This window comes from Cygnus atratus, chromosome 10, assembly GCF_013377495.2.
Source record: "Cygnus atratus isolate AKBS03 ecotype Queensland, Australia chromosome 10, CAtr_DNAZoo_HiC_assembly, whole genome shotgun sequence".
Taxonomy (NCBI): Eukaryota; Metazoa; Chordata; class Aves; order Anseriformes; family Anatidae; genus Cygnus; species Cygnus atratus.
In genome coordinates, this window is record NC_066371.1 from 14308104 (window position 1) to 14324789 (window position 16686).

Sequence of the window (16686 nt, forward strand, 5' to 3'; positions counted from 1 at the left end):
TGATGACTCACAGATGCACTCTATACCTCTGACGGTTTGCTTCATCCAGACCAGCATCTGTCTTTCTGCTGGTGTTTTTCTCTTTGATTTCTCCATCGGTAGTAACTCGATTTCAAACCCCAACGCCCCTTACCATGCTTCATGAGTTCCCTTTCTCTCTTGTCTTTTAAAACGCTGCCATCTGATGGGTAGCTTCATCCTGAAGCCTTTTAGGTTGTTTTTATTCCTTTGGTTTACTTCATGTGCTTAAATCCCATAGAAATTCTGCACGTTCTTTATTGTCAATGTATTTCTCCTTTTCCAGCTCACCATATAACTTTTCTTTCCTAATGCATATAGTAAGTCTTTTCAGCTGTTTTTATTTTAAATGGATGTCCTGAGAAATTCTACTGCTGAAGTCAGTCGATAGCATCTGGTTTTAGATAGTGTTAAGTTCTTCTCTTAGAAGTCAGCTGCCCTTGCCCTGCTGATTTTTACATTTAGCAGCACAGCTTTAGCTGTTGTAAACAAGTGGCATTCATCGTGTCCTAGCTGAATGAAGGATATGTATACAAAGGATATGTATACATAATAAATGTTAAAATACCTAATACAAAACTAGCTGTAAGTGAACATAATTCATAAGCCTTTCAGCCTAGAGAAGGGTTCTCTCTTTTATTTAAAATTGCTAATCCTTCCCTCATGCTTCTTTTAACTATACTTTTACTCATAACAGCAAACCCAAATATTAGGAATTGGGAAGATTTTTCTAATATGCTCATGTGTCCGCAAAGGAATAGAGAGGTTCAAGGCGATAGGTACACTTTCAGACCACTTTGTAGACGTTGTTTTCATGTAGCTTCAAGAGGCGCAAAGACAAACACGCTGGTGAATGCAGGTGTGTGTTTGTGTTTTCTTGTTCAAATATTTCAAGCTTCTCTAGCCTTGGTTGTCTTGGGTTGCATCATGGATTCCAGGTAACTGATGCAGCTGCGGGAAGCGGCCTTGCTGCTGCATCACACTACCAAGGAAGAGGAAAATGTTTCAGGGTACACCCACCCGCCGTCCAGAGATTGTGCAATGCTGTACGTGCTGTTGCTGTAGTAACAACATCGGACGCTACCGGAACAATGTGTAGGAACGACTTTCTATGGCAGGCTTACTGTCTTGGAAACTGTATTTCCAGTTACCCTCTAGACCTGTGAATGCAAATGGGCAATATGTGCAAACGCCACCAGTTTTAATGTTCTCTTTCTGCTCTTCTTAGGGGCAGCCATCCCCTCGTGTAAATAGTTTGAAGTTGCTGGTGTACAGTAAGCTACAAAGGATTTCTTAAAACTGTGTTGCACTCAGATAGCATGAATAATGGATGCCTTCTTTCCTTTATCTTGCATCATAACAGGAAGATTTAAAACATTGCTTTAATGTTGTGATGATGGAAATAGTTTTAAGCCATACCTGGGAGCATCACTTGAGGATCTAGCCTAATTTTTCAGGGAACTCATTTCAGCATGCTCAGAGTCGAAGGTGGGAGGTGGCTGCTTGGATGGGAGGTGTAATGGATTAGCGATCTAGCCTTCCCTGCAGGAAAATCACAGCGTCCAATCAACATGTTTTTTTCCAGGTGTTAGGTTTTTCCCATGTTTAAGATAAAGCGATTATTTCTTCTGGAATGTAAAAAATATCTAAATTAATGCGTTTATACTTTCAGAAATAATAAAACTACTCTGAAAGGCCATGCTTTCAAGAGTGGTTCACATAAAGATAACAAGGATCAGAGTGTCAGTGTAGCAAGGTGTATTTTGCTGTTCTTGCTGACGTCAGTAACGTGCATGTGAATATCCCTGGACTCTCATGCGGTCCCTGTGTTGGTGACATGACCTTCTGCAGATAACACATCTACCCCCAAGTTATCTTGATTGCCCGATAGGTTTTATATGCATACAACACAATGCATGAGTTCAGTAGAAAGCTGTTCGAGGCTTTATTGATACAATTCTTGCAATAAAAACCCTTATATAGCAAGTGCTTGCTTCTTGATCGCTAGGTTGTTATGCTTTTGAAAGCACATAACCATGCTGGAATCAAGCCACATATAAATAGTGCTGTAAGGGATACATCATTGTTTTGCATGCATGATGAATATCTATTATGATGCTTCAGCAGATGATAAAGAAAATATAATGAATGCAAATTAGTGTGGGAATTAGTCCTCTCTCCAGCCAAGAAGTGTGGCTGAGGCTTCTGAGTGCCTGAGCCCTGTAAGATCTTCCCTTGTGTCAGATCTGTTAGAATAGGTACGAGCTCGTTTTCTCACTGATGTACTTTATACCAATGTCTTCTGTTTAGATGATTTTTTTGTTTTTCTTATGTATGCTAAGGAATATTATATTGTTTCAGCTTAAGAAATTTCTCGAGTGTTTGCATTTATACAGCTTTGTCAATATGGGATCTAGGGTGTTGTTTAAATCTGATCCCCAATTAGCACTGAAGAGATGTCTTGCTCCTGGTAGTACCTCATTCTCATGTAGGGCGTGATGACGTTGTGTTTTTTTTTTTTTTTTTCCCCAAATCTCATTAGTAGCTTGAACTGTAGCCAGGAAGTCCAATAATAAAATAAACACTCATAAAAATAACATCTATAGGTGTGTGTTGTTGAGGCCAGATTCTTTTTAAAGTTCTGAATCCTTAAGGCTATGCTTGTCTTTGATGTAGCAGGTCCACTTCAAAAGAACTAAAACTTTTTTCCCTTTAGGCAGTGATATGAAATAGGACATGGAGTGAATGGTACCAGTAATGCACTTTTTTCTTCTCAAAAGAAATGGAGTAAGTGCTAGGCCTGTGTATCAAAATATCTGGTCCTCTTGATTACAGCTGATTTGGAATCAGGTGGTAAATGGAAAGACAAGTGGAGATGGTATAGGGAACCTGTTGAACTCGTAATGTGGGATGCTTGACATTTTTTCAGGACTTAGTGGGCTATTTCTCATTTTTGTTGGTTTGACTCCTGTGATATTAGGCTGAATAGGAAAACAAAATGGACGGTACTTTTGGTTGTGGAGATAACCATTGGCAATCTTGAGGAGATGGGAAATCTTCATTTAAGATGGTGACGTAATTGAAAGTTCTGAGAAACTGACCTTAGAAGGCATGAATCAATGTATGTCGTTTTGCTAAGGTGGTATTACAGCTCTCTGCCCCGTTTGCTCACTGTGCTTGCTAAGCTCGCTATGGAGGGAACTCATCCTGTTCTCTGTGGGAAGCTGTGTGAGAAGTCCTTTAACTCATGAGGAATCATGAGTTAAAGGATGCATGGTTCCAAAGACAGGATGATGGTTCTGAAGGCATCATCTTTGTCATCATTCAGGAACTCACAAACAGCCCAGGAGGAAGAGAGATGCCTTTTTGGCTCTTTTCACACCAAGGTTGGGTTAGTTCTTGCCTTACAAAGGTGACAACATACCTACGCAGCTTGTTAAAGGCATCTCTTCCACTGAGAGAAAAACCTGCTGGGCCTGATCCGTACTTCAGGAATATAGGAATTGCCCAGGGGAGGGAACAGCGTGTTCCCAGCCGAGGAGCTGATGTAATAAGGGTTGTCACAGAGAGGGCCAAGTGTCCCATCTGCTCTATGGTAGTTTTGGTCATTATAGCTGAAACTCAGTGCAGGTGCAAGCTTGGATGCTGTCATTACCCTCAAGCAGCAGCTTTTCACCGTGTATCAGCACCGCAGCAAGTGCTTGGTCAAAATGAAAGCAGCGCTGTTGCTTATAAGGTGCGTGGGGAGAAATCTCTCCCGTTCCACCCAAAATCTGGTTCTGAAATGCTGGAGTGTTGTTGCTTGTGAACAAAAAGGGTGAAGCATAGCTGTGTGTTTGGTCACCATCTCTTTTAATTGGCTCGCAGTGTTGCAACTGCCTTGTATATTAGATAGCTGTTGCTGGCTATCCTCAGGTTGTTTAGCTGAATTAGTTTATGTGATCCTCTAATCCTCCTTCCAGCTGCACAGATCTGGCCAATGAAGGACAACTGCAAGCCTGCTAAAGGTAGATGTGACACCATTTCTTCATTAAAATAGAAAAATCAGTTATAACTTCGGTAGGAATTATCCTGTGGGCTTCATACAAATATTGTGACTCAAGCACAGCAGGCTGCCAGTTATCTGGGTATGGCCGCCCAGCCTGCGTGGAAGCAGGGAGTGTTGGTTGGACGCTGACGCTGGATAAGCGAGAGATGCGTGTGCCTGAAGACTGTGCTGGTGCGTGCCTGTGTTTCTGAAATAACTTTCATGCTGAAGATCTTGGCAAATTCTGTATTCTTCTGTGCCTCCTTAGCTTGTTTTAAAATAAGCTTGTGTTGTGTGGCTGAAGTCTTTTAGAGTTGTAAGCTGCAGAAATATACAGCCCTATCTGTACAACTTTTTAAAGGGGGAATAAGGACTGTTAGCTCGTCTCTTTCCTCTCACCATTGTGATATGTAGACGATGAAGATGCCTATTTAAAGGTGGGATCATTTATGCTAATTCCTACCTGCTACTTTCAGCTGGCAGAGCAGCCTGCTACTTGCAATAGGGAACGCTTGGATTTAGGCTTTTGCTAGCTCTGTTGGTTTCCTCAAAGTGCTGAGTAAATAACTGATACTGCAGGGAAAAAAAATGTACCTCATGACATTGTGGGAAGAGAATTGCTTTAGAGAAATGGAAGTGTTAGGTTAATGAAGAAATATCATTTGTTAGTAATACATACAAAAAAAAAGGGGGGGAGTATTTAGTTCTAAGACTGACTGGGGATCTCTCCCCCACCCAATAATATAATGTCTGGTTTTTTAATGTCTCTGGTTAAGGGGAAAAAAGTCAGGATTAGCAGATAAGACTTTTCTTCCCGATAACCCTTCTGCAGCCTTTAACTCTGCGTTGGGAGCTCAGAACCCAGAGCTGGCACCCTTTCATATCAGTCAGGACTCCGGGAAGGGCGCGGCGGGCAGGTTAGGTGCCGGGTTTGGAAGCGCAAAGCCGCTTCGCTTTTGGTGTGGGTGCCGGAGGCTGCCCGAGCTCCGCGTCCGGAGGCCGGCGCGGTGCCTGCGCGCCCGCTGAGCGCCGGGCGGTGTCGGGGTGCCGCCTGCCGGCCGCCCACGGAGCTCGGCCCCGCGGGTCTGAGAGGCCGGAGCGCGGGCTGGGGGGAGCGCAAGGCTTCCCCGAGGGGAGGGGAGGGGAGGTCGGGCCCCCCGGTGACACGGGCCGCGGTGGCTGACCTCTGTGGTGCGAAAGGTCTCGGAGTTTTCGGGTTGCGTCCTCCTTGCAGGCGTGTCGGTGGTCCCGGTAACGTAACGCCCGGTGGATCTCTACGTGCTGCTGGCTTGCGGCTCGCGGTGTCTTGGAAAGCACGGCCAGCATCACAGGGCTTGTTTAAACAGGGGTGATAAGAGGGGAGTGAAAATGGAAAGCTTGTGTTTTACCGTCTTTTTATCGTGGAGGCGTTCCCGTGTGTATTTCAGGAACTTCCCCGAAGAAGTCATTTCTCGTTTTGCTGTGAGTAGGAACAGGATATTGTCACAGCGCTCCCAGCTCTGGTCAGCCTCATCTGAAACATTGCACATGCTTGGTCTCCAGGGCTTGGCTCAGTGTGGTGACTTCTTTGTAAATATCCTGTTTATGTACAGCGTGTGTTGTGACCTCTGGCTGGCAGCGTGTTCTTTAAGCATTTTACAAATATATTTTCAAGTAGCAGAATCTTCTGCTCTGCAGAAAGGTTTGTGAACTGTTTTTTCATGACCTGTATCTGTTGAGCTTGGCGTAGCGAGGGTGTGGACACCTGGAGGACTGGAAAGTCTTCTTTTCTCACTCCAAGCAGTGAGCTGGTGCTGTCAGAGAAATGGTAGAAAGACAGAAGCCACAGATGTTGGGTGGTTTATGGATGTCTTATAGGCTGTCAGGCTACAAAGTGACATCTTGAGCATGGAAAAGAGACCCATGAAAGTAAGCTGCAGATACAGTGGAACTCTATTATATAGTTAAAATACGATCCCGCTTATTTACAGATAGAAGGTAGGGTTCCTGTACGATCAGGCAGAAGCCTTGTTGCAGTCTCCTCTTTTCTCTTTCCTTGTCTCAGAGAAATAATTACCACTTGCTGTATGCATGAAGCCATAAGACTTTCCTGTCTTGTCAGCCAGTTGTTTGAAAACAATAAGGAAAGCTTGGTTAGTTGGCTTAAGCGTGCTCTGTTTCTATGCAGCAGTTCCTTTCCAAGGCTACCTTTCTCTGCGGCATTTTCTCTCTTCAGAGAGGTGTTTTTGCAGGTAAGATTTCAGCTCAGCATGGCCCTGAGAGCAGAAGCTTTGTGTAAAACCCTTCCAAAGAGTAGAGGCTTATTTGTGGTTTCCCTGTAGCAAAGCCAAGTCTGCAACAGCTCACCTGCAGAAACCAACCTTGCTTCTCCAGCCTTTGTATTAGGACAGGGGTTGATGACAAGGTGATTGTGTAGAAGCTGATCTCCATCACTTATCTGGAGTCTACTTGAGCAATGTTTATTTTGTCTTTGTCTAGGAATTCAACATAGTGCCCTTGAAAACCATGTTCTGAAAGAAGACCTCAGGAGTGGCACAATATTTCTGTATTCACTTTGTCTTCTCAGTAAAGCAGCCCATGGCCACAACCACGAATTTATAACAGCTCGACAAACCCTTATTTAAGTTTTGCACAGGTGCCACAGCCTTAAATCTGCCAGAGCAAGAGAGTTTGTGTGTGGTGCGCCTAATGTTTGGGGCAAGATTTAGAAATGTAGTAATTTACCCTGCAGGCCTTTGAGGAATGCTGTTCTTGTATTAACAACATCAGGTCAGCGCTTTCAGGTGTGAGGTAGGTAGGTCAGTGAGTGGAGTTCATTTCTTGTGTGCTGAGTGGATTTGCAGAAAGGAGAAACAAACTTCATTTGTAGAGGCTGGAGGGAGATGGCACCTTGCTGTTTTCTACTTAATGAATGCACGACAGGCCTGAGAAGTGCCTTTCCAAAGCTGGCATTAATCTCCTTTTTCTCTTAATACTTTGTTCCAGTAAGTGTGGACTTGCCGTCTTTAATGGAGGAACTGTTAGGAAAACTGGAGCATCCCCATGGCATTGCCCTGATCAGAAGCCTAAGGCAGACACATCAGGGCTGATGCTGGACTGATGCTGGACTGCCCTTCAGTCAGTCATCGGCTGGCTGTGATGCGACGTCTACACACAGGCGACGGGGCGATGGGTTTGACCTGGAACACAGATTAAGCTGCTCCTGCTCACGGGGCTTTTGGTATCTTTTGGAAGTAAATACATGCTTAACAGAAAAAAGACAGAAGCCTTTAAATGTTCATAAAGTCCTTCCTCTCTCTGCTCCTTGTTTTCTGACCCTTATAACGTAAATCCTGTAACCCCTCTGCCCCCCTGCGTCAGCTATAGAGTCAAAACAAAATCAAGAAAGAATTGCTGGCATAAAAACATAGTGCAGGCCCCAAGGGTTAAAAACTGTAATCAGTCTTGAAGAGAAGGAAATGAACTTTGTGAAGAGGGAAGGGCAGGTCAAGCACACATGGTTTTGGAAGAACAGCATCAACTTTCCTGTGAACGTCTTACCTAACGTCTCCGAGGACAGATTTTTTGTTGTTTAAAAAGCTACCTTTTGGCTTGTGGTGGAGTAGAAAAACTGAAAATGATCCTCAGATGCTCGGACTCTGACTAGTATTTAAATATATGTATATACACGTATGCAGCCGCATTGAGTCATGTTTATATAAATGCTAATGTCAAAGTGTCTTAGTACCTGATAGGTAACAAGAACAAAAATGCATGTTGCGTTTGACCACCATAAGCTAAGTGCCCTGAGAATCTGCATGTAAAGTATGAAGATGGAGGTGTATGCAATAGTGAAATAATCACTTCTTTAATGACTTTGCTTAGCCCAGGTGAAGCTAACCCAGCAAGTCCACCAATGAACGTAGGTGTGGGATTTCTCAGAGCCGTAAAGCTGATAACGTTGATGTGAAACAGGGCAGCTGGATGCTCTATTTAAGCCACACCATTTCTACTGCAGAACTGTGTTCTTCCACTGCATGTTGTGAGTTTGTTTATTTTGCGGCTAAACAAGATGTTAGGAACTTGCTGTTTACTTACGATTTTCTGCACTGGTATTAATTTAGCCTTCCTTGTGACATAGAGTGTAATTAAACAAATGTATTATTCGGTGTCTGATTTTCTAAACCAACGTTTGCTGACTGGCCGTGGGACTCTGTTAAGCCCTAACATTCCTTTTGGAAGTATTGTGATATCATTCTGTGGGCTGATTGTGCTGGCTGCTGAGAGTGCAGTCCCCTCCTGTGCCCATCAGCCACCCAGAGTCGCTGAGGACTGTCCCCTGTGGAAGGAACCCCACATCCACGTCCTTCCGTCCCGGCTGCGCTGCGCTGTGAGGGGCGCCTTGTCAAAACCCAGGTGTCCCGTGTGGCCTGCCCACAGGCAGGCGGCGCAGCAGGCCGTCGCCGTGACGGGGCCGCGCGGCCCGCCCACCTAGCCCGGGCTGCGGGCGGCAGCGGGGGCTCGAGGCTCTGGGGGGCGGCAGCGCGCCTGAGGGGCGGGCAGCTCCCCGCGGGCCGGGCCGGGCCGGGCCGGGCCGGGCCGGGCCGTGCCGAGGGGGCGGCGCCGCCGTGCTCCGGGAGCCGGGAGGCGGCCGAGGATGGCGGCGGCGGCGGCGTCGCCGTCGCGGGAGCTCACGCAGAACCCGCTGCAGAAGACGTGGGAGCCGTACGACAACGGGCTGCCGGCGGGGCACAGCGCCCAGCGCGGCGGTGAGCGGGGCGGGGCGGGCAGCGCAGCGCCCGCGGGGGCCGCGGACACCGAGCCCCCGCGCCGGGAGGGCGGCCGGGGAGGGGGGGGGAGGGCTGGAAGGGGCATCGTGTGGGGCATTGCTTACTTGCAATCTCTCTGGTTCCGCCTTCGGTAGATTCTTCCAGAAGAAAGGCCTGAACATGTTACTGTGCTGTTTCTTACAGCCGATGCTTTATCGGCCATCTGGCGTGTGAGTTAATGGCTCCTCTTATTCCGAGGCGCAGCCGAGCAAGTCACCGGGCTCTGAGGGTTTGGGCTGTGGCGTTTGTAAACCATCGCTTGTTAGCAAGCTGCCTTGCAGCGTGGGTTTTTTTTTTTTTTTATTTCATACTTATTTAACTCTTATTTAGGTCTCGCAGAGGTTCGTTCCCCCCTCCAGGTTGCGGCGGCCCTGGAGACAAAAGGGGCTTTGTGGCGAGCAATTGTTCGCGGTGGGCATGCAGGATGGGCTGCGGGCTCCGCCGCCGTGGCAGGCGGCCACGGGCTTCTTCATCGGTGCTTTGCTTTTCAGCCTGTGCTTTTTAAAAAGGACAAAAAAAAAAATAGCCCAAACTGTCTTGATTTCTGCTAGGTAAGCAGGCTTGTATTTCGGTGTGAAACATTGCTCCAGCATCTGCAGAATAGCAGGCATTAATAGGAGGAGAATGCCGCAGTAAGAAAAGGTTCGGGCAGTGTATGTGATCGCCTTTGTAAACCGGCTAAGGAGAACGTTTCATTTTGGCTGTAACACGGCATCTCTTCCAAACAAAATAGCATTTATTACGGCTTTGATGCAAACACTGTGCTTTACCAATAAATGAATAAAAATAAAAGAACCAAGTACGAAATCGCACATTGGTCACGTGTAATCTGGTGACATATGGAGTCTCCATGATGGAATTATTTAGTTTCTCTTGACTAAGAAATTAGATTTTTAGAATTTATTTCCCAAGTCTTTTTATTTTTGTAGATTTTCAGTAATTTTTGGATGCCCGAGACCCATAATAATTGAGAAGCCTTTTAGCTAGAAAGCCAGGTTTGGAGATTGTTTTTCTTAATCCTGCTGGTATTTGCTCTTGCAGTGTACCTCAGGTACATCTCCAGCCATTTGTGCTAGCCGCCAAGTTCAGACAGCCTAGAGAGGGGCAGGACTTGCTCTTCTGTGTTAAAAGCCATCTCCCTTGCATCAGCCCGCTGAGAACGCGCTGTAGTTTTTCCCTTGCTGGGGCCTTGTCCGTGTCCTTTATCCTCTGTGTCTGCGTAGGACATGTCACCTCGTGCTCTGATGAGCAGCGTGAGCTGCGGGCCCTGTGGCCGAGGTGTGGGACTCAGCACTGCCCTGACGGGGCGATGCCTTGGCACTACTGGGTTGACCTGTTCCAGTCCTCTGCTGTTGCAGGTACCCAGGTTAAGGATTGTTGCTCAGAAACGGTGAGCTCAAGTCTGGAGTAGATCTCTGGTCCTCAGCTTCCCGGTGGGTGCAGTGAAGCTAGTTTCTCTGACATCTCCATTTCTTGGCTAAGCAAGATGAACTCTTCAAGTGTCTTTTTGGTTGTCGTGCTGCTGATGACATTGATCTGCACCACCTGTTAGTCTTTATTGTTCTAGAAGGTGGCTGAGCAGAATCGTGCATGCTTCCAGTGGAGGACATAGCAGATCTGCGTTCAAAGGGACTTACCTACTCTAAGTGTTTTTTCTGTGTTTTTCTAAAAACTTTTAACAGCTGAAATTATCTGAGGAAGAAGAAACCTGGTTAGGTATGTCTGGGTTGTAGCTGTTGCAGGTCTTTGAAGCACTGGTTCTTTTAGTCTGTGTATCACGAGGTCTTTGAGGAAGATCAAGGAGTTCTGACTGCACGTACCCTACCCAGCAGACTGCGCTTTTACAGCTGCTGAGATGAGGAAAATAGAGAGAACTATTCTAAAGGACCTACCAAAGAAAGACGTGGGCAGCAGAGAGATGTTCATTTCTATTGATAGCTTCCACTCATCTTCTGTGGCCTTTGGTGAAAGGTTTTGTCTCTAAATGGGTTGCACTGGAGCTACTCTTGGCATTGGCTGTTGGACTTGTACAAGCTCAACGAATGGGCTTCAAGCACAGGAATTAAAAATAAATAGCAAAGTATGCTACAGCGAAAGCTGTTTTGAGAGACTAGCAGAGGATGTTTACAGAGTGGCAGATAAACGTTGAGCTTCCTATGGTTAAAGATTATTCCCCGCCAACTACAGTTAACAGCTTTGTTTTCCCAGAGCTGGAATTTGGTCGTTCTAATGAGTTTTATTTGCTGTTCCTACAGCAGCGTGGATGTACTTCAGGTCCAAAAAGAAAAGATGAGTATCAAATTAAGGTCATCTTTGCTCTAGAGAACTCTGCCCTGTGAGCTGACACTGCTTTTACGTATCAGTAGTCCCAGCCCTAGGAACTGAAGATGGAGAAAGTGAAGGAGGTCGGGATGTACAATAGGGCGATCACTGATGGTGTCAAAGCTGTAGGAAGCAAATGTTAGCCCAGACCAAGTGGGTGGCAGAGCTGCTGTGAGCAGATGGTGGTACAAGGCTGGCCGCCAGAGGGCAAGTATGAATCCCTGGTACCAAAGTGCTGTTCGAAACCAGTGGCTTGGAAAAAAGAGAGGAGAGAAATAGAAGAAGATGGACTTTTTCAGGTATAGGAGAGGGAGGAAGAGCACCAAATGGGGAACTTTTCCCTGCAACATGCAAAGAAAGATGACAAACTGTTGGTATTGATCAACAGGAAAAGAAAAAGAATTAGTTAAATTGGATAAATGATATGGGAAAACATGTAAGCCTAGTGTGATTTGAAAGAGTGGTTGTGTTGGCATATAGTTAAAGATATTTGTGTATGAGCCTCTAAATAGTACAGGAGCAGGCCTTGCGTTGAAGGCCACTGGAACAGCAGGAATCCTTCAGTAAACTTCACATGGCTAACTAGAGCAGCCTAATACAAAAAAACTACCTCACCATAAATATTAACAAATATGGGGAAAAAAGTCTCATTTTAGATGAAAAGGGATAGTTGATAATATGGTAGGTAGTAGATGAACTTGAAAATAATCAACTCCGTTTTCACGTGATGATGCAAGCTTGGAGGGCTATTGAAATTCTGTGCAGCTGATCTAGGACATACAGTGTCCCAGCTCATATTCGAAACCTTCTTCAGTATCTTGCATTATTTCGCAATAGAGTCTTAAGAGGCAAGAAACGAGTATGTAGTTTATTTTTTCCTTGACCGTTCAGGGTATAACATTAGAAGGATAGGCAGTCGTAATTTTACACTGCGATGTAGCCTGCTGTGTTGTTCAGTATATATTTTTAATTTTTTTAGCTGAGGTAATGACTTTGCTTAAATTTTGATATTTGATTTTAATGTGCTTTGTCACTTGGCCATTTCCCTTCACTGATTGGTATTGTGTGTTCTTCACAACGTTCTTTACTGAGAGGGTGGTCGCGTGCTGGAACAGGCTCCCCAGGGACGTAGTCACGGCACCGAGCTTGTCACAGTTTAAGAAGCATTTGGACTGTGCTCTTAGTCATATGGTCTAAATTTTTGGGTAGACCTGTGTGGAGCCAGGAGTTGGACTAGATGATGATCCTTATGGGTCCCTTCCAACTCGGGATATTCCATTATTCTATGTGTGTGTGCTTTTTTTTGACTGAGGGGACACAACATACGTTTCCTTTGGATGCTGCTGTTTGTAAGCTTGCAAACTTATGTGCATGTATTGCATGTATTGCAAACATCTATTTTAAAGAAAAAAAAATGAATAAAGCAGTAGAGCATCTTTCTTAAGTGATAACATACAGCCCTCTAAGTTTTGTTTTGCTGTTCTGAATGTGTATGTTCCTCTAGCAAATTTAATTAATGTTGATGGCACATCCTAGGTCGGCGCTGTCAGAAACCCTCAGGGTTTGTCTACCTGAAGCGGTGTTAAAAAAATGAGTTTGGTTTCTTGAGAGTAGATTGTGCCTTGTTTCTGCAGCTTGCAATTATATGCTCCTTTTGCTTTTGTGCTGCAAGCTTTTTTTAGGTGAAGTGAATGATGGAGGGGTGCTGTGTAAAGGGAAGTTGAGCATTGTGCCATTGGGAAAGATGTTAAACCATAAAGGCTTTTTTATTTTGGGAGTTAGTTCTATGCTACTTGTGTGGTTGTGTTTTTTTTTGTTTGTTTTTTATCAGTTCACATCCTCATGTCAAAATTGCGTACATTTCTTTAAAGGAAGGTGTGAGTTTTGAGACATTGACATTTTAAATGTTGTCATTTGAATGAATGTTCTTTCCCACTTGCAGTAATAAGCGTTTGCAACATTATTGAGAAAGTTGCAATCAGATAACATGGAGGATACTTGAATTAATTTTAACTTTTGAGTGTTTGGTACATCTTTAGAACTTATCGTTTTGCTTTAGACTTGACTTTTTTACCAAGCTAATGAGCAAAATTCAGCCTTTTGAACTATACACAATGATAAGGAAGAAAACAAAAACCAGTGTTTGTTGTGCTGAGTCTTACATGTGTTTATAATGCTACAGTGAGGTAGAGAAGGAATAAAAACAGTTGCTTTGTGTGCCGGAAGGGGACACTCGGGCAGCCTGGCACGTCGTCAGAACAGGAATGCCACTTGTTAGATCGGGACCAGCCGGTAAGTCCCTTGGGTTCTGCCCTATGGTCGCACGCTGAACAGCCGTGCAGAGAGATTGGAGCAGCAGATGGGACTTGAGTGCTAATCTGTACGCACAGGCCTCGGATACAGGCAATTTTGTTGGGTTTTGTACATTCTGTGAGGAAATCTGTGTGAAAATACACGAGGTGCCAGGCTTGGGCAATAAGTGGGAGAAAGCATACTCCTCGCATGCTGCTGTAGATCTGGTTGCTGCTCGCTGAGGTGGCCAAGTACAGAGTGGTGCCAGCGACGGGACGTGAGCTTCATGCGAGGCTGTAGGCCTCGTCGGTAGGGCAGCCATGTCGGAGGGGCACGGGGTTCTCACAGACCTCATTGGTGGGGCAGCCATGTCGGAGCGGTGTGGGACTCCAAACAGTCATGCACTTGCCCATCGTTACATTACTAAAAGACAGATGTTCCATGAGATGGGTAGATTTGTGTGGCCCGCTACAGGAAAAGGAAAAGAGTTGAGGTGGGCTGGGTATATTGTCAGTTGGTAAATTCTGCCCAGCCCGGTTGGGAAGCCAGTGTGGCTTACACAGGTTCATTGGAGAGCAAGTGGACCTGAGGCAGTGTGCGTAGACTTTCTGTGCAGATCCTGATTTTTGTCATCGTTTTCCCAACTGTTATTTCACTGCAGTATTACTCTGGAAGATAGTTTAAAACTCAAGTAGGATATTTCAGATGAAGGACCTTTTACACTGGCTTCAAAGATCAATGACTTCCCTTAAAACTTTTAGGGGCTCTGTTTTTTCTCTCACCACATTTTTTTTTAATTTTATTATTATTATTTTTTTTGTGCCTGTAAAACCAGAAGCAAAGCTGTTAAGCTCAGTAAGCACTGTCCTCTTTGCACCTCCTAGACTTCGTTTCCCCAGAGCCTGCCTTCCTCCTGGAGTCAGAGTTCCCTGGCACGAATGTGGGACAAAGAGGAAGATGGACAAGAAAATGTAATCCTTCTTCATAGACCTGGGCACAGCAAAGTTAACTTTTAGGGCTTTTATCACTGTTCTTCTGGAGACCTGCATGTGTGTGGATGGATCTGCTTTGGTTTGCATTCAGTCCCCTGTCACGTTCATTGCATGGAGAGTAGCCTCTCTTTCACGGGTTTGAGGTTAAGTACAGCTTTTGCCTGCTCTCCTGTGAGAAGTGGTGTTGTGTTCTTTTCTTCCAGTGTGTGTTTAAGAAAGTGCATCTGTCTTAGCTAATTTGTTCGTTCTCTTTTGATGGACTTGCTGTGCAAGATTTACACGTGTAACTTAGTGGGATGGGACTTCGGGTGAGTCCAAGCTTTGGGAATCTCAGGCAATCGCAGTGCAGCAGAGCTTAATTACACATTACGGTGAGACACTGAGGTTTAGTCTCTTGGAGGGAATTGACTCCTCAATGGAGAGACTGAGGAAATTGGTGCACATCTGGGTTGTGGTATGCAAGTTAAGTCCCTTTGAAATACAGAATGTGGGCGATCTTTGAGCCACTTTAATATCTTCTTTCTTTTTAGGCAGTTCCTTGTAGCGGTGATAGATTCATACAAGGTATCCATAGTTTTGTACCATTAAAACATGCAAAACCCTTGTCGTTTGAAAGGAATGCCTCAAGGTGTTCAGATTATAGACACAAATTCCTCCAATTTTGTCCAGTGACTTTTTTTAAATTAAAAACTCTCTCTTTGATTTAAGAGTGATTATGTATATCTGTACATCCAATTATTGTGCTTCATAGCCTAGAATACTCGTGCTTTATGTCTTCTACTAACCAACCAAGAGCAGTTAAATTGTGCTGTTTCAAGAGAGATTTTTTGTTAATAATATTTGAAGGAGAAATCATAAATACTGAGCACCTTGTCACGCCATAATGTATTAAGCTGCATATGTCATCCCTGCTTTTCTCCAAACTAAGAAAAGGTTGAGCAGTGTTGAGGTGTTGTCCTAGGGATTTAAAAATTATCTTAGAAATTGTGTACACCTTGCAGTTTCCTTTCAATGCAAGCACTGAACTGAGGTGCATAGGGGCATAAGACATCAGTGTCCTTTTTGCTGTTGTTTTTGTATGTCTTAAACCATAGCTGAAAAGACTGTTGATTCTCATCTTCTACCCATATACAACTTGTGTGTCCAGCATTGTACTGCCACTGGTTTTCCTTTCTGAAATTCCACACAGCCTACGAATCCCAGTTAGGTCCACTGTCCTGCTTAAGAAACCCCTGAAACAGGGAGACACTGTGCATGAGCTGCTTGAACAGTCACTTCCTCTGAGAGCACACGGATTGTAATTTGCTGCTGCAGTATAAGCTTTTGCTTTGTGGGAATGTTATTGGTAAATAACTGTCGTCTTGTTTTTCTGTTTCAGTATGTATGACCAACTGCCCTACTCTGATTGTCATGGTGGGTCTGCCAGCAAGAGGAAAAACCTACATCTCGAAGAAGCTGACACGATATTTAAATTGGATTGGAGTGCCTACAAAAGGTGATGGACTGACTTTTGTTTGCATCAGAAGTGCAGGGGTGAGGTTAGGTGTTTTATAACCCTAATTCCCAGCAATTTTGTTGCCCAGTTTGACTACTTAGAATGTCTGCTTTATTTTATTTTATTTTATTTTATATTTTAAACTAATACACATTCTGTGCTCTGTTTAGATGTTTATTGATCAAGTTCTAGTGGCTGTTCGTTTACCTCCATATTATGACAGACGCCTAAATCAACAGTGCCCTTTTCCCTTAACACTTTGGTTCTTCAGCTGCTCCCCCCCTTCTCTGTATGGGGCTGAAAAGGAAGCTTGTTTACAAGCTGTTGAGCAGTCAGCACTTCTGGGTTAAAGTTCTGGCTTCTTCATCTTCTTTTCTCTGTGAACTTTGTGCAGTGTGTAATTCTCTGTGTAACAACACATTGTTTAACTGTATTTGTGGAATAGGTTACAGCTCTGTCTTTGTCTGAACATTAAGAGTGCAAGGAACTGAACCAGTCACTTGTTCTCATTCTCTTAAGGACTTTATGTGTGTTTTGAGTGGGAAGCAATGGCTTAGGCTGGTTACACCGTGGCTATGTGCTCGTGTTGAGCATTCTACTGTGAACTTTGAAAAGCAGAAATGTAGTACCAGGCAGCAAATATAATATTGTCCACATCTGACTCAGTGGCTGGTTGAATGTATCCTGAGTAAAGTAAAATAAGTAGCAGTGGACTGTTTCAGTTATAGGAAG

General features: G+C 44.6%; 1 protein-coding gene and 1 long non-coding RNA gene across 5 annotated transcripts in view; both read left to right on the forward strand.

Annotated features, from left to right (window-relative positions):
- Positions 1-16686, forward strand: part of LOC118248263 (6-phosphofructo-2-kinase/fructose-2,6-bisphosphatase 4) — a 49464-nt gene that overhangs the window by 5723 nt on the left and 27055 nt on the right. For 2 of the 4 annotated variants that reach the window (XM_050712842.1, XM_050712841.1), the window contains exon 2: positions 15838-15954. In XM_050712842.1, the coding sequence (XP_050568799.1) occupies positions 15838-15954 (117 nt within the window). Of the gene's footprint in view, positions 1-8636; positions 8794-15837; positions 15955-16686 lie in introns of those variants that run through there. The other 2 variants (XM_035547019.2, XM_035547020.2) reach the window with 2 other exon arrangements.
- Positions 751-8193, forward strand: LOC118248265 (uncharacterized). Its single transcript, XR_004778702.1, has 2 exons — positions 751-877; positions 7031-8193. It is a non-coding gene; the product is annotated as an uncharacterized LOC118248265 (long non-coding RNA).